Source organism: Rhopilema esculentum, chromosome 7, assembly GCF_057945365.1.
Source record: "Rhopilema esculentum isolate cy_ngs chromosome 7, ASM5794536v1, whole genome shotgun sequence".
Lineage (NCBI taxonomy): Eukaryota > Metazoa > Cnidaria > Scyphozoa > Rhizostomeae > Rhizostomatidae > Rhopilema > Rhopilema esculentum.
In genome coordinates this window covers 1,033,234-1,051,421 of record NC_142821.1, presented here as the reverse complement: position 1 = coordinate 1,051,421, position 18,188 = coordinate 1,033,234, and the positions used below count along the sequence as shown (strand labels likewise).

At 37.5% G+C, this 18,188-nt stretch overlaps 2 protein-coding genes across 4 annotated transcripts in view; one reads left to right on the top strand and one right to left on the bottom strand.

Moving 5' to 3' along the window:
- The first annotated feature begins 4 nt into the window (after positions 1–4).
- On the top strand, positions 5–3,235 carry LOC148959907 (uncharacterized). Its single transcript, XM_089109520.1, has 2 exons — positions 5–606; positions 1,789–3,235. The coding sequence occupies exons 1-2, from the start codon at positions 405–407 to the stop codon at positions 2,142–2,144; spliced, it is 558 nt and encodes a 185-aa protein (XP_088965646.1). The 5' UTR covers positions 5–404; the 3' UTR covers positions 2,145–3,235.
- The window catches only part of LOC135683856 (uncharacterized), a 41,207-nt gene continuing 25,618 nt past the window's right edge, over positions 2,600–18,188 (bottom strand). For all 3 annotated transcript variants that reach the window (XM_089109517.1, XM_089109518.1, XM_089109516.1), the window contains 4 exons: positions 13,241–13,581; positions 4,985–12,866; positions 4,402–4,536; positions 2,600–3,599 (listed from right to left, as the gene is read on the bottom strand). In XM_089109517.1, the coding sequence (XP_088965643.1) occupies positions 3,256–3,599; positions 4,402–4,536; positions 4,985–12,866; positions 13,241–13,581 (8,702 nt within the window). In that variant the 3' untranslated portion in view covers positions 2,600–3,255. The remainder of the gene's footprint in view (positions 3,600–4,401; positions 4,537–4,984; positions 12,867–13,240; positions 13,582–18,188) is intronic.

The window sequence follows — 18,188 nt, the reverse complement described above, 5'->3', positions numbered from 1 at the left end:
TCGTTCGGAGCCAGACCTTGCCAGAATGTTTCTATGGCAACTGCCTGAAAATGTTGAAAACAACCTGGAACAGCCTCTTGAGGTTAATTCAAATTTAACTATTTAATTACATTAATTAATAAAGGCTGGTGAAGTAACGGCAGTTACAATACAGAAAGAAATCTAATCGTGAATAGTTTATCATTTAGACATTGTTTTTATTTGAATGAATAATGAAACAGCGGTAGCCTTGAATGTGGTGGTATTGTGGATGTCTATGATGTCATGATGAATTGGATGCATTTCACGATGTGACCATTAAATTTACCATAACAAGGTCTTATTCCAAAGCTGGCTAAGCCAGATTTTACACGATACGGTCTAAAAGCAAAGTAAACATCTGGAGAAGAGGTGGAAATTACATCATGCCAATAACTCCTGCTAGGAAGTTAAAACTGCGATCCCGGAATTACTTGCAAAAAAATGATGGACCTCATATGTATGACACAGATAGAAGGTTTTCTAAGGAAACAGAGACTTCAACCCGCTTATTAGCAAAACGGAGCTCTTCAAGTGCAACTGCTTCAAGTTTAGAATCGGACGGAATCGTGAATGCAAACGTTAAAGGTATAATGGGCGTACATTTCTTTGCCACGTTACTTCCTATACGTTTCAATGCGATATTAATTAGTGGAATGTGTTGGGTAAGATACTTGAAATTTGTTGGGAAGGTGTTTCTTTTTGTAATGTATTTGAATGGAAACGTTTACTGGGAACTGCCTCTGAGAATTGGCAAATTATTTTTAACAAGATCATTAACAAGTTATTAGACAGATCTATGTCTTCATGAACAATTAACCAATTTTTTCACAAAGCTGTAATTTGTGAACTACTACCACTATCGTACATCTTCGTTAAAATGTGCTTCAAAACTTTCAAAAGTGTACACACTCAGGTATTTTTAAAAAACTTAGTGAACCTTAGAAGTTAGTGAAATTAGAAAACAATTGGATTTTGAAAAATGAGGGTTAAAAAATTTTGCAATTTCTAATAAATTTTTGTTGGTATGAAAGTTTAGATGCAAGGAATGAAATTTTTCACAAGTCTTCAAATTACTTCACTGGGACTATCTTCAAAAGTTTTATATCTTCTAAAATTAGATAAAAATATTTTGTTTAGGTCCAAATGCCTGCAGTTCTTTTGAAAACTAGACAAACACGCGTATCAAAAACCATCTCCCGAGCTTTTGGGGCTGGCCCCAAACTAGAAGAGAATGCACCAATCAAGTGGTCAATTCCTTCTGCTTGGTCAATTCTGCACAAATCTGCATTCCTTCAGGGCTAGTTGAAACTAGCACCAAGTAACTCAGTTTAATGGTGACTGAATATTTGTTGGTTGTAACAGGCAATGTTGATCTTGAAGAGAAATTGATCTTTGTGAAGTGAGAAGCAGTCCAGCAGACTTGAACAAATAAAGTTGACCTTGCCAACATTGAACAAAGTTTATTTCTTTGTTAATTTTGAATTACACATAATTAATAGAAGCATTTGTTGTTTTCAATTAAAACTTTCAAAATTATGATAGCCTTGTGGATTAGTTTATTATTCTTGGTGTTTTGGGTCTATGGCTTTAGATTTTGAATATTTTGTCATCAGCCCCACCAATAATTTACCTCACGAGCTGCCACTGCACTGTTTTATTGCAGGGATTGCACAATACCTTGGCCATATCCCAGTCTGTTTATTAATATACCCATATAAATCATAAAAGTAATTTGTGTGTTTCTGATATCTTCATACAAACTTTTAGCAACCATTCAATGCAAAGGATCAAAGCCTCAGAGACCCTCTTCTCATAGTGCAAAAAAGCTCACTCGAAAATCTAAAGTAAAAACCAAAGCAAAATCAAAGAGATCAAAGGAACAAGACCAGACTAATGTTGCAGGTGTTGTGGTTTCTCAAGTGGCAACTCCTTATGAGAATGTCAGTAGAGACGGTGTTGATAAAGTTGTAAATTTATTCAATGAGACCCTAAGATGGAATTGTGTCTGTTCTGATTCTGAAGATGAGGCTGAGCGATTGAAAACATACAAAGAGAATCGTCGCAAAAGGTATGCAGAAGCAATGCAAGTTAAAGTTATGCAGAGAATGACTGCCACCAGCTGAAGATGTATGTCTCAATAACAGGTCTGCATTCAAACATGTCTATTTGCTTATTATTCTTTATGTGTTAACCACAGGAACAAGCAACCATTTCCATCAAAACATTTATTGCCAAAGAGGGACTTTTTAATAACCTTGATGTCTTCTAATAAGGTTAAGGGTATGAATATTATAGAAGAGACAATTCATATTTTCATAGATTTTAATTTCTTTACTATAGTTGTGTAATTGTTTCATTGTGTAGGCTTTGTAGAGAAATTATATACAGCAAATATCTAATTATGTAAGAAAAATGTATCATATTTATTTAATCCTTGTATTTAGGTAAATTTAGAGTTTGAGAATGTCTTATTGTTGTTAAGTGGAATAAACTATAGCCTGTTGTTCAGAAGTTCTGTGCATTTCAAACTTTATTTCCAAAGAACATCCAGTTGAATGAAAAGGAAAAAGACATAGGATTAAACACAAACATAACCTGTCATTCACTAATACACTAAACGTTTTCATACCAAAGGCATACATTTTATTAAATCTACAGTTTTGCAGGAATTCATATAAAACACGGTATAAGAAGAATGTATGAAAACACAAAATCTTACGGTAGTTAAAAATAGTAAAAATTACAAAATATCTTCTGTTTACCCAAATGATCAAACAAGCCAAAAGAAGCGTATATTTATTGAGAAATGCACTCCTGCTGGAAATGTTTACTTCTGGAAATGAAATGCATGTATCCATTGTGAGAAAATTGGTTCTAACACAAGAGGTTAGAAGCTCAAATATTGTTTTGTCTGTTGGTTATCCCTTGTTGCCTTTCACACCCCAGTACCTAAAAATGTTTTTTGGGAGTTATTACTTGTATCTGAAGATGGTATAGTCATATTGCTACTAAAAAGACTAGCACTCTCTTATATATTGGTATTTTATGCTTGGACATCCAAATTCAGCAATATTCCTTCAAAAGATGACTCCAATTTTCCAACTAGAACAATCAGAAACTAGTTCATACGTAGTAAACAAGACAGTGGCTTTTACATCAATTTAAGCTTTACAGCTTGTTTTTACAATAAGTTTCAATCTTTTTAAAGATTCATTCTAGCTACAAAAATGCTCTTCACTCCTCTTGTATTCGTCTCCAATCGTCTCTTGTTGACGAGCTCCTGATACACCCTACCATTTGGTCTAATGATTCCTTGCTTGGTCGGCCTAATTTGCTACCTTTTTTAATCTGATTAGAACTTCTTTTGTCCTCAGCTTCAGTAGATTTTCCATATTTGTCATCGTTGTCTCTCCCCTTTCCAGGGTACTGCTCTCTACTCTCTTCATCCGGGACACTCTCAGGTTCTCTTCGGTTCCTTTTCGAATTATCTGCTGATGACTTACTTTCCACGGAACTTCTTCTTACCCTATCTACCTCTTCTTTTTTTCTGTGAAAGTTTCCATCCACATCAGAAATTCCTAGTGCATGATTATAAAGAAGTAGAATCAAGATTTGTATAAATTAACATTTACAACCATTTGGAACTGAAAACTTTCTATTTAATGATCTCTCAACCATATACGTAGCAGTTGCCCAAATTTTGTCGCTTCGTTCAGATAAGATTGACCGAATGGAGCTTGAAGTGCGATAAATTTGGCTTGCTTTTGTGGTGGAGGGGGGAGGGGGGTGTGAAGCCGCGCAACTGTTATGACTCCTACGCCTATACTATCAACTCGTAGAATCTGCTGTGAAACATACATTAGCTTTTTCGCAGACTTTCTATATCTTATAGTAAATTACTTCTTATAGTAAATCGCCTTGAGTATTTATGTGAATTCAGCTTCACGTTCTTAAAGTATTTCCCTGATCGCCTACTATTTCTAAAGACCATCATTGACAAACATTCTCTTTCGTTGAAAATCAGATTTCTGCTGGGGCTAAAACATGACATTTCCATGAATGCGACAAGAAAGCAAATGTATAGCATTTAAACTAGCCTTGAGCTGCAACAAATCAATGGAAATTATATTTTGTTACCACCCCACTCCCCCCCTCCCCCCCACACACACACACACACATTAATATCGAGCCATTACAACAGCTTTTCTTTAGTAATGCAGTCGCACAACTTCAACATTTGAAGGGCGGGGTCCTGGTTAGAAAGATGGTAGAACTAACATTACTATACTTCACTTTTAACAAAATATATCATAATATAACTTGACAAAATTACACTTTTAGAAACCAGATGGACTTTTACATATTCTACTTTATACAAACCTTGTCTACTACGATGACCTATGCTTTCTGTCTCACTTCTCTCGTCACCGCTTCTCCATTCGTTCCGTGATGAAGATCTTCGTCGTCTGCCAACCATCTCTATATCTTCTTCTGTCAATCCCAGCTCAGGTTTGTCTGCGAAGATCAAAATATACCCTTGCAACTGTGCATTAAAGTGATATTGGAAAGTACATTGATGTCTTACCTACTTCTGGTTTCTTAATGTCATTGATTGATTTTTGCCGATAGAACAAAGGCTCTTTCTCTTTGGAGGTCGTTTCTTGAGCTAAATTCTCCAAAAATTTTCGTAGTTAAGTTCCTTGACTTATGTATGGAAATTTAGGACAGTAAAAGCATTATGCACTTTCTGGTAAGAGTTTCCTGAATAAAGTGTCTAATAAACTGGTATTTTACGTAAATTATTGCTGAACTATTCTCTATCTTCCTTGGGTTGTATCAAAATGCTTTTTTCTGCCTATGAAGGGTTGCCAACGTCAGGTTTCCTGCTAGGTTGCCCTTGCGAGCCCTACAACGTTATCACCCATAAGATCTAAGTTATCAAAAATCAATCTTAATCTCTTACTTTGCCATGCTGGTGTCCAGTCACTTTCAGCCTCGCTTCTATCCGTCTCACTCCTGCTTGTGTCACCTCCTTTCCACGAATTTCGTGACGATGGACTTCTTGGAACCCCAACTAGTTCATCAAAATCCTCTTTTTCTTTCTTAGGCCTCGTTGTGTAATGGTCTGTACTGGAAGGACTTCTTCTCTGCTTTGTCCTCGTTTCCTCTTCATCTGTTAAATTAACATCACTTGGTGTCCTAGAAACTTGCAATGACTCTTCGTCACTTCCTGTTGGAGACTTTCGACGCATCCGTCTGGTATTGGCGGTTTTGCCTTTCAACGTATCATCAGAAGAGTATTGGCTGGCCGACCCGCTTGTTAACCTGCGTCTGTTAATACGATTTTCCCTTTTTTCTTTTACCTCTTTCATATTGTTGTTTTTATCAGACACAGCAACGTCCTTATTCTTTCGTCCTCTTCCTGTCCCTTTTTCCTGTATATGCAATTCCTCATCTTCGCCATCATCTGCCATAGGTACTTTGTAGTCGCTTTCCATTTCCTCTTCTTCACTTTTCCTGCCTAAGTTATCTGTCTCTTCGAGATTTGATTGGTTTTCGTCTTCTTTATCGTTCCCACGTCGTTTGCGTGTTCCTTGTTTATTTACATCATCTGCTTCGTTTTCTTGGTTCTTTTTTATCCTGTCATGTTGCTGCTTATTATTAATCTCTCTTCTCTTTCGTGACCTTCTTTTTTCTAATCCTTCTTCCTCGTCTTCTCTGTAGTCTGAATCAACATTTTTGGTTTCTATATCACTGGTGTTCATCTCCGCTTTGACTCCCTTCATTCTCCTTGGTTCTCTCGTATGTCTAGTGCTACTTCCTGCATCCAAATCTTCCGCCTTCCCTCTGTCCTGTATGAAATCTTCTGTAACATCATGCTCTTCATGATTAATGTTCCTTTCTGCTCTTCTTCTTCTTCTCGGCATTTCTTCTTCATCATCCAGCTGGGCTTCAGAATTGTATTTTTGAGTTGTCTCCTCACACGCATCTTTATTTTCTGATCTTCTAGACCTCCTTAATTTTTCTTCTTTGTGTTCTTCGACATTTTCCTCAGTTGTATTTTGCTCCCGTGCATTACTTCTTCTTCTTCTATAATTAACTTCTTTTTCTTCTTTCTCCTGAGCTTCAACATCAGAACTTTTTAATGTTCTTCTAGCATCTCTTGCTCTTCTTTCCTTAGATAGCGTCACATCATCGTGTTTGTCTACTTCGTTTCCGTAACTGTCTCTTCTTTTAGAACCCATATTACTTTGTTCATCACTTTTAGCGTTGGTCGTCTCTTTCTCTGAATCGTTGGATTCTTCAGGATCTTTACGTCTTCTTCTGCGTGATCTCGCGTTACCTTCTCTGTCGTCACCAGCATCTATCTTCGTCTTCTCTTCTTGTCCAAACGAACCACGTCTTTCTCTCTTTGTATCTTTACCATCCTGCTCATCGTTGTCAATTTCTCCATCCATATCATTTGCATCTTCTAAATACTTTCCTTTCTCTAAATTTTCATTTTCCTTTCCTCTTCTCTTATCTGTTACTTTTGTATTGGCGTCTCTTTCCTTTTCATTCTGAAAGTTTTCATTGTCTGAAGAGACCCGATCTTCTTTTACTCTCCGTCGAGATGCCCGTTGATTTTGTTCTTCCTCCTCATTTTCTCCTTTCCCTGTTCTTCTTGATCTTCGTGGTGCAGGCAGGTCCGTGTTATTTCGCTCAATGTCAGGTTCTAACTGTGCATCCTCTTCACGAGTCATTAATTCTTCTTTTCTGTTCCCTGTTCTTCTTGATCTTCGTGGTGCAGGCAGGTCCGTGTTATTTTGCTCAATGTCAGCTTCCAACTGTGCATCCTCTTCATGAGTCATTAATTCTTCTTGTTTTCTTTTCTCTGTTTTTCTTGATCTTCGTTGTGCAGGCAGCTCCGTGTCATTGTCAGCTTCTAACTGTGCATCCTCTTCACGAGTCATTAATTCTTCTTTTCTGTTCCCTGTTCTTCTTGATCTTCGTGGTGCAGGCAGCTCCGTGTTATTTTGCTCAATGTCAGCTTCCAACTGTGCATTCTCTCCATGAGTCATTAATTCTTCTTCTTTTCTTTTCTCTGTTTTTCTTGATCTTCGTTGTGCAGGCAGCTCCGTGTCATTGTCAGCTTCTAACTGTGCATCCTCTTCACGAGTCATTAATTCTTCTTTTCTGTTCCCTGTTCTTCTTGATCTTCGTGGTGCAGGCAGCTCCGTGTTATTTTGCTCAATGTCAGCTTCCAACTGTGCATTCTCTCCATGAGTCATTAATTCTTCTTCTTTTCTTTTCCCTGTTCTTCTTGATCTACGTGTTGCAGACAACTCCGTGTTATCTTGCTCAATTTCATCTTGTAAGTCTGTTTCTTCTCTATAAGTTTCTAATTCTTCTGCCTCACCTGCTGTCTTTGATTCAAATTCTTCGGATCTTCTTCTTGATCTTCTTCTAAGCGATCTATTTTCTGTATCTGAACTGTCTTTGACAGGCTTTGTTACGGTCTCCCTGCTGCTCTCTTCTTCGTTCTCTGAAGATTTTCGCACCCTTCTTCTCTGAACTTCATCCTGATTTTCAAGTTTTTCTTTTATTCCTCGACTCCTGTCTTTATATTCAGTGTCCTCTCTATTTCTTCTAATTTCCTGTTCTTCATCGTCAGCCCTCCCACGCCTTCTTCTGTCTCTCTGTGACAGTGAATTAGTATCTTCATCATCATCTGCATCAGCTTCTATATCATCTTCTGTTCTTTTTTGTCTCCCGTCTCTGCGACTTTCTCTTCTTTTCCCTTCTTCAGTATTATCAATTCCCTCACTATCCGAGGAAGGTCTGTTACGGGTCCTTTTCTTCTCGCTACCTCCATCGATTTCGTTCATAAATTTTCCAATCTTTTTGTCTAGGTTACGTTCCAATTCATCTATTTCCTGATCAAAACTTTCATTTTCATCATAGTTAGCTATCAATGAATCGCTAATTTTTTCTTTAAACTCTTGGCGTCTTTCTCCAAATCCTGCGATTTTTTCTATTTCCTTACCTTGTCTTTGCTTTCCATCTTCGGAATCTATCCGTGCTTCCCGCTTTTGTCTTCTTCCCTCCTGTGGAGTTGAAGTCTCTAATTTTCTACTGACATCAAAACCTTTTTCTTCCAAACACAAATCGTCATCTTCTGTATCATTTTCAACCCAATTCTTTTCTTTTACTCTCCTTCCAGAATAATTGTCAGCATCGTGTTGCTCTGTATCAAACTGATTGTCTGATTTTGATTGGACTCTTCTCCTTCTTAAACCGTCGGAGTTGGTTTCATCTTCTTGCATGTTAGATTCATCAAAATTAAGGTCATCAAAATTATCAGAAGATTTTTTCCCTCGTGTCCTATTTTCTTCTTCTTGCTGTTCCATTTCTCTTTGTTTTTTTCTTTCTAACTTTCTTTCTTCCAACTTTTTCAAAACTTCTTCGATGAATTTTTCGTCATCATCATCTATTTCTAAATCCTGCGAGTCAAAATACACTTCTGTACTTGGTTCAGTTATTTTGATCAAAGGAACCTTCTTAGTCACTTCTTCTGTTTCTTTGTCTTTCTTTTCAGCCGGTCTGCCCCTGTCTCTTTTCTTTCCTTTCTTTTGTGTTTTTTCTTCCCTCTTCACTTGAGGTGGACTTACCTCAGGAATGTCTTCACAGCTTTGCTGCGTTGATTCGTCGGTAATGCTGTGCGCGGATTCCAGGGATGCTCTTTTGGTAACATTTGTGTTCGAATCATCGGTTTCGTTTTGCAGTTTATTCTCCCTTTCTTGTTGAATAAAATCACCTGTCATATTCTGATTTTTTCCTGTTTCCATCGCCAACTCTAATCTATCTTCAGTATATTGCTGCTCATTCCCTTCAAATTTTTGAGCAGGCAAATTTTTCTCTTTAGATGAAGACCCTAAATCACTCTCTTCCTCCTTTTCTCCTTCGATAACAGTGTCGATCTCTTCTGCTGTCTCTTCTATTCCAGTTCTTTCAGCCTTCATTTGCTTTGCCATATCTTTGCTCTTTTGCACACTCATTCGTCTTGCTCTCTTGATTTCAAGCACACGGTCCCAGTAAGCACGCTTTTCGGCTTCCTTTAATAATTCTTCATCAAATGCATTTTGCATTGTTATCTTCTCTCGTATAAGACTTCTTCCCATTCGCTCTTCATCAAGCAGTCCTGTTTCTCTTAGCCTTATGTGCTCTTCCCAATCAGATTTCTCTGGCGTGTGGTCCAGCGGCAAATTTTGATGTAACATTGTTTCAGCAATGGCCAAAATTTCTGTTGCTCTTTCCTCTGATCCACCGGGATTTGACATCTTCATTAATTCATCAGCTTCTTCGTTTGTTCTAGAGATCCTGGAAATCAAATTGCCGTCTGTAGCTTCTAATCTGTTTTCCTTTGCAACGTTAATATTCCTATCACTATTTTCCACACTGCCCCCTTGTTGCTCGTACTCATCCTCTTCCTTGGTATTGAAACTTTTCTCGATGTCGGGTCCTTTTCCAGCCTTTTCACCAGTCTTGCTTTCTCTGTCTCGCGTTTTGTCTGTATAAGCAACAAGATGACTTTTCTCACTGGGCAGCTCAAGTGGTGCCTGATTTTCTAGTAAATCAGGATTAATATTACGCCTTCTTTCAATCCCCGTGTCAATACTTTGATCAGACACTTTTTTATTTTGATAGAAGTACTCCTCCGTTCCTTCATTTTTTATTCCCGTTTCTCCTTGCACCTGTTGAATCGATGAACTTGGCTTTTGTCCTTCACCTTGCTTAGCTTTCTCTACATTTTCAACTGCTTTACCTTCTTTGAGCAAATTTACTTCCTCTTGCTGTGTTGTTCTTGAACTCTCCTTTCTAATTTCATCGTTGTTTGCGTTCTCATAGTTTTTTTCAACTTTCTTTTCAATATCTTCATTATCTCTGGCTTCGTTTTGGTCTCTGTATTTTCTTCTTTCTCTAAAGCTCTTAATTTCCTTCTCTTCGATATCTGGTGCTTTATGAGATTCTTCTTTCTGTTTTCTACCTTCTTTATCCCTATTTTCGATTCGGTCTCTCCGATCTCTTTTTTCTGTCAAGCTTTCTATATCTTTCTCTAGATCTTCTTCCGTTTTGTAGGCGTTTTTATCTTTACTAGCAAAATCATCACCATCTTCATCTCGATCTCCTTCCCTGCGTTTTCTTCTTTCTCTCAAGGTTTTTACTTCTTTCTCTTGATCTTCTTCTGCTTTATGGTCTTTTTCTTTTTTCCTAGCGGAATCATCACCATCTTCATCTCGATCTCCTTCCCTGCGCTTTCCTCTTTCTCTCAAACTTTTTACTTCTTTCTCTTGATCTTCTTCTGCTTTCTGGTCTTTTTCTTTTTTCTTAGCGGAATCATCACCATCTTCATCTCGATCTCCTTCCCTGCGCTCTCTTCTTTCTCTCAAACTTTTTACTTCTTTCTCTTGATCTTCTTCTGCTTTATGGTATTTTTCTTTTTTCTTAACGGAATCATCACCATCTTCATCTCGATCTCCTTCCCTGCGCTCTCTTCTTTCTCTCAAACTTTTTACTTCTTTCTCTTGATCTTCTTCTGCTTTATGGTCTTTTTCTTTTTTCTTAGCGGAATCATCACCATCTTCATCTCGATCTACTTCCCTGCGTTTTCTCCTTTCTCTCAAACTTCTGTTTTGTTTCTCTTGATCTTCTTCTACTTTATGGACTTCATTACTTTTCTTATCGAAATCAACACCATCTTCATCTCGATCTACTTCCCTGCGCATTCTTCTTTCTCTCAAGTTTTTTACTTCTTTCTCTTGATCTACTTCTGCTTTGTGGTCTTTTTCTTCTTTCCTAGCGGCATCATCACCATCTTCATCTCGATCTACTTCCCTGCGCATTCTTCTTTCTCTAAAGGTTTTTACTTCTTTCTCTTGATCTTCTTCTGCTTTCTGGTCTTTTTCTTCTTTCCTAGCGGAATCATCACCATCTTCATCTCGATCTACTTCCCTGCGCTTTCTTCTTTCTCTTAAGTTTTTTATTTCTTTCTCTTGAACTTCTTTTGCTTTGTGGTCTTTTTCTTCTTTCCTAGCGGCATCATCACCGTCCTCATCTCGATCTTGTTCTCTGCGCTTTCTTCTTTCTCTCAAACTTCTGTTTTGTTTCTCTTGATCTTCTTCTACTTTATGAACTTCATTACTTTTCTTATCGAAATCTTCACCGTCGTCATCTCGATCTATTTCCCTGCGCATTCTTCTTTCTCTCAAGCTTTTTGTTTCTTTCTCTTGATCTTCTTCTGCTTTGTGGCCTTTTTCTTCTTTCCTAGCGGCATCATCGCCATCTTCATCTCGATCTATTTCCCTGCGCATTCTTCTTTCTCTCAAGGTTTTTACTTCTTTCTCTTGATCTTCTTCGGCTTTGTGGTCTTTTTCTTCTTTCCTAGCGACATTGTCATCCACTTCATTTCGATTCATTTCTCTGCGCTTTCTGCTTTCTCTAAAACTCTTAATGGGTTTCTCTTGTTCTTTTTCTGCTATATGAACTAAATCTTCGTTCTGATTAACATCACCACCTTCTTCATTCCTATTTGTGTTTCGGCGTTTTCTTCTTTCTCTATCTTGTTCCCAATCTTTTGAACTTTCTTTCTCTTGAGAACCGTCTTCATCTTTCATGAAGACAACTGACATTTCCTCTATACCTTTGCCAAGATTGTTCATTGATTTGCCCTTTGGTAGTCCAGAACTCCGTGCATCTGATTTCAAATTATCATTCTCCCTTCCTCGCATTCTAGATCCTTTTATCAAACCTTTTCTCATACCCACTTTGATCTCATTAGTCTCAGGATTAACTGTAACGACGGCAGATTTTTCGTCATCCAATGCTGTCTCCCAATCGACTTCATATTCAAGAATTTGAGTACCAAGGTCTTCACGCTCACCCTTGTTAGTGTCTTTTTGCATCTTTTGTTTATATGTGTCACCTAGGTCTTGTTCTAAAACTATACCAGCAGTGTCTGCATCATTGTTACTTTTGCAACGTTGGTTTTCCTGATCTGTCCTTCCTACCTGGCGGTCGATAGAATCATCAGTGCCGCTATGTTTCTTTTTGTGTTCCCTTTTCCGTTTGGGAACAGCGTCTTCCTCTGCATCATCTTCAAGTTCACTACTGTAGCCTGACTTTGCTTTCGGTGGCACAAGGCTTGTCGGTGCTATGGTTAGTGCATTGAGGTCTTTGTCAAAGCCCATAACAACTGTTACGCTGTCGTCTTCTGATATAACAAGGGAATACTCAGAGTCACTGCTATCATCATGACTGTCAGACATTGCTGGTTTTGTGACCATTTCGAATTCACAGTCTTCATCGTTACTTATATTGCTGCCACGTCGTTTCATCTGACCTTCTGTTTTCGCGTGTTCCATTGAAATTTCTTCAAAAGATTCATTGGAGTTCAATTCGCGCTCATTTTCTGTATTGAAAGCAGTGTCCATGCCAGTGTCAAATGCATCCATGTCTAAGTCAGTCACAGCCTCAAAAAATACATCAGTGTCATTGTCCTCGCTCTGTTGTCTGTCTTTCTTCGACAACTGCCTTAAAGTTTTCTTTCTCCGGTCAGATTTCGTTTTGCGCTTTCGTCTATCTTTCTTACCCATTTGGTTTGACTTACTACTTCCATCCGGTGTTTGCTGGATCATTTCCTCAATTTTCTCCTCGGGGACTTGTTCATCAAATGGTGCAGCATTATCTTCTAATATAACATAACTTTCCATGTCATCGTTTTCAATGTTCTGTTTCTCTTGCCTTGTCAGCTTGTTCTTCTTTGACTTTCCATCAGCATTTAAAACTACTGTGATGTTAGCACCAACCTTTAAATTAGCAAGACATGAATTGGCCAAATATAGCATAGAGCTGATCTCAATTTCCTTTGTTTACGCTTAACAATGAATGTAGAAAATTGTTGAATAAATATTGTTTTTTGATACTTTTTTGATTGGATAATATAAAGCACGAGAGAGATAATAACATCTAGAGGATCTTAGCCAACCACGTCAAAGTAGCTCTTACCCTAAATTCGCCAAAAGCCTTTTACCGAATACCTTTTTAAGCCTTCTGCAATAAACGGGTGTGTTACTAAAATCTCCGTGCGGTTTACACATGCGTAACATTCAAAAATGGTTTTCATAAAGAAAATAGGCAGCGGTATTGTTCAAATAAGAAACCTTGTAGGAAAAAGTTTTACCTCAGGCTCTTCTGTTGATATTGCATTTGTAAGAACTCTGTGTTTTCCTTCCGCATCTAAAGTTGCTCGCCTTTGTTCGTCCAGCTTTTCGCTATCTGTTCGATTCATTGTGGTTCTTGCGTCTGTGCCACTTAGTATTTCATGCTCTTCAGAATGCTGGAACGAGAATTTATCAAACGCCTTTTGCCTAGTGTATAAGCGCTTTGTTTTTATGTCAAGATGCCTCTTGGCTGAGTTGTCTCCTGTGGTTTCCAAGGTATCGGATTGTTTCGGCATAGGTGTTTCACAACTGCTGTTTTCTGAATAACCAATAAAAGGTCCGGATTTTTCGAAGTTTTTTGCTGCAACGAGAAAAATGTAAAATCATCAATTGGATACCGTTACGTCAACCAAAGCAAGGATAATTTAGTAACTGGTACATGAAATCTATTGAATTCCTGATCAAATGCTTTAATTTTTGCTTTAAAATGTCTTTTTGTGTCCTCAACACGATAACATTGAAAGCAGAACAGGGTTCGCGCCTCCCGGGAGGGGGGGGGTCATGGCTCCCCACTTTTTTGCGAAGCAAGTAGTTTTGAAGCTGCAGTAAAAGGGGAAAGAAGTCTTGGCCCCTTCTTTCGCTGGCCTTGGCCCAGCTACTTCAGAATTCGTGACGAGGGCCCTGAGTATTGCTGGAAGGGTTTCTCAAAGCATGAGCTCTGTTTCTAATCATTGTAAAAAATGTCATTAATATAAAACACGGATAAGCTTTTTAGATATAATTACTATTCAGACATTGAAGATTTCTATCTGGTTCTGCGTGCAATGATATTTTATCGGCGTTTAGGTAGCAAATGATTTTGAATTTGCTCTAACTGTATAATATTGAATGGTAAAGTAAATATCATAACATTGTTAAAAGTTGAACAATGTTGAAAAAACAGTAAAGAAGTGATAATTATCATGGAATTAAAGTTTAATCAACTGTTAATTTGTTTATTCAAGCAATGATTGCAAAGATGCACTAAAAACAATAATGTTTTAAATCTAAAAGTTTTTGGTTCCGCAAAATTTAAAGATAGCATGAAAGGCGGTAACGTATCATAACATACTAAAGTATTTTTCGCTCGACACGCCCCAGAGTAAAAACATTTATATTCAGTAAGCAGAAAATTTATATTCAGATGCGCGGTTCGAAAGTAACTTGGAAGGAATTTCTTTTGTCCAAGAAAAAGGAAAGTCGGTCTGATAAAGTCTTAGCAAACAGAGTACTAATGAGTTGCTCCAAAACGTAATTCGAGTCCAGAGCTTCGCAAAATCAAGGACATTCTTCGTGATACTGGCTACCGAAAACATGTATTTTTGCTTTTTTTATTAGAAAAAGAGTAACTAGTTTTTCAGCTGAGAAAAATTTTGATCTCGGAAGAGCTCTATCGATGAAAGGTTAGTTAGACAGCGTAAGTTTCTCTACATTTGGGTGAGGGGTTATAGGCTGACGATTGGTCACAAACGAAAAGAACCAATTGAACTATCCCTTACATTTAATCTCGATAAAAGAGTTTTTGTTAATAAGTCACAATTAGATTGGCACACCATGAGAGAATAAAAGCGGACAAAGATGAGGAAACCTAATTAATCTTAAAGTTTTCTTGTATATGATACTTTTTCTTGTAAAAGGGTTGTTTGTGCAAGATGCATTTTACCGGAAAAGCGTTGGTCTTGAATCGCTCCATTGTGCGTGCATGCTAGCAAGCCGCAAAGGCTGTTGTGGAGCCAGCTCTCGACGAGAAGGGGCCGATTTAAAAAAACCCATGTCCATAAGTAGAGAAGTTCTAACGATAGCAGAAGTCAGAACCAGATTCCTGGCACTATAATTCCGCTTCAGAATGACTATTTCAATAATTTTGGGAACGTGACACAGTTATTTTCCCCCCTGGCTCTTTTTTCAGGTACGCTTGATTCTTCATCATGACTTGATAGCATCGCGTATCTGCTTTTGAAACATTCATGTCTGCTGAATCAGCTCACTTAGTTTTCAGACCTCGCCTAATATCATTATGTAAGTACGTAGTACTATGAAGGGTTTAAAGGCCCCTCCTTTCAACTTACGCTACACTTTCTGTGAATGACTGACTTACGAATTTGACCTCTAGAGTCTTATACGGAGACACACAAGCTTCTGTTTCCAGTTTTCTACGGATGATAAACTACTTTATCATACGCAGAGTGTTATTAGTCCGGTCTATTAAAAAGTTAAGTGATTATCCATGTCTCAAACCCACTCAGAAAGAAAATCGTCCTTTTTGGAAGTTGAAAACGTTGTCCTGGACAAAAGTAAAAGAGCCTGGATTATGTCTGGAACAGTTGATATTGCTCTGTTTTTGAAAGCAATTGAAATCTGTTGAGTTCTATGGCAACCTTGTTTTGTAAATGGCAGTTGAAAGCAAGAAAGCTGAAAATCTGGAAACCATTTGCACTGCTTCAAATGAAAAAAACCAAGCAACTGTTGTTCGGAGAAGTAGGAGCCAATCCATAAGTGGAAATAGCGATGGCAGTATTGATGAAATATGTCTGACTTTTGACAGCAGTGAATGTTCATTGCTTAATTTTGCTGTGATGGAAAATGCGTCCTTCGTAACCAAAAAGAGAAGATCTAGAGCAACTTCATCTGATCAATCTGAAGACGACCGTGGAAGTGGGCCGAGAAAATCAAGAGATCTCTCGTATGATACAGACTTTCTTGAACAAACGGCGAGCGAAAATTTTGTTGTTATGGAAAATGCATCAATTGCTATAAGGAGACGAAGATTACGCCCTACATCAACAGATATCGAAGAGACAGATAATATCAACGTTCCAGCGAAGCAAAGTTAGTCCTGCAGTTCAAATGAAAGCCTGAATTTGCTCAAATGCCTTTGTTTCTCATTCCAGACCTAAATGAAAGGTTACAGGATTATTTTTCTGTCATTTTTCCAAATCTGTAGATCAGGTTGATAGACCTAACTTGTTATAAAAATCTTATCGCTAAAACAGATATAGTTTATATTTTGCACGCTGTATAGTCAGAGCTTGGATCTCGAGCATTCGCACTCGATTGCTGATAATTTCTTTTTTTTCATTTTTTGTTGAAGTAAGCTTGTACAAGCTAGGAGTTAAATTTTTGATTAATTGACCAAATGCTTCTATCTCAATTAGTGACAAACACAAATACGTCTAGGAAATTCTTAGAAAATTCCAGCATTTTTCATTTGCTTTTGCAAAAGTTGCATTAAAATTTTTTTTAATTGCGGAAGATTTTATCAGCAATGATAACATCTTGTTTGGAAAGAGATATTGATGTGAAAAACTCATTTGCAGTTTCGAGAAATCGAATTTTGTTGCTTTTGCAAACGTTGGTTCCATTATGGTACTAGCATTTATAAGAATTCGATTTTTTGCATGACAACCTCATTTGCAAAGTAAACTGACTACTGCATATCTAGTAATGCTATTTTGATGAAGCATTATTTGCGTACAAAGCACATCATCCGCCAGCATTTAGGTTTCCACCACTTTCTATTTCGTAACGTTCTATTTCTATTTCGTCGTCTCTTTAAATGGCGAACAATTTTATTTGATCGATCGACTAACGCTTAATGCAACTTTTGCAAAAGTTGCATTAAAATTTTTACGTTGATTGAGGCCAATTTTCATAACTAGTGTTTAAAGCAATAGTTGGTTATTAGATGCTGATTTAAATTTGTGTAAATGTTTCTGAAAATTTGCTGTCAATTTGTAGATAAATTAATTGCTCAATAGTTGATCATTTTTTTTTCTTTTTATCAATCTTTGTTTCAGCGTTACCCTTCCTGACAAACCTGTTGGGTATAGCACATTCTATACTTCTCAACCTTTTCTTTTTCAGAATCCCCGCTAACTTTTATTTTTTTATGCTCACGAAAGTTTATGCCAACAATGGATTTAAAGAGACTCAGATTCGATAAAAACTAAATCTATTACCTTACCAGAGGGTAGAACAACATAAAAAGACAAGCTATTTTAAAGATCTTGCTTTATTTCGTTGTATTTCCATGAAACACAGGAAACGCCTGCTACCATTTTTATGATAAGCAGCCATATTGGCCATAAAAAAAGAGACCCTATCTTGCTTACAAAATGAATTCCGTTGCAAAAATCATAAAACTGAGCAATTTTCACATGAATCTCTACCTTATTACGTCTGAAATGATGTTCTACATGGCTGCAAGTGATAAATGTGCACAGTTGGCAAAATCATTGCTCAACGACGTCATTAAAGATTATAACCAACACACAATTGCTTTTGGCCAAGTAAGACAGGTGTTCCATATTTCCATTAATATAATAAATACACAGTGGGTAGAAACATCGCTCTGTAGCACAAGAAAAATGTTCTATATGCTTATTAGCATTTTACAATTTGATAAAGTGTTACAACGGCTAAATGTGACAGATTGGATACTGGTATTATTACAATTACGATGTTTTTGCCTGGCAAATGGAGTGATTTCCGTTCAATTACACACTGGCTACATGGGCGAACGGTATGGTCACTTTGCACTATCCAGAAAGTGAACGCTTTGATGAATGTTAGCCTTCATACGATCATTAATAATTTCAACTCTTTTAACACATCCCACTATTCGGGCCTACTGAGAGCTTTTCTTGAGCCCGGTAAAACCTGCGATGATGTCATTAAAACTATTATTTTTTGCTGTTTTTATTGTTAGAAACTTTGTTTTATTTTTTGGGGCCCCCTGCTTGGAGCTTAAAGCTTGGAGCACTCTGTTCCCTCCCCCTTGCTCGGCGAGACTGTCTCTATCTAAAGCGCTTCTTTTAGGGAGCATGAATTTCATTAACAGACATGAAATGGAAAAGTCATCGTACTCAAAATTCTACGATCCATTAACCCACTGGAGTATCTTCTTCATGCAATCGAGTATATTAGATT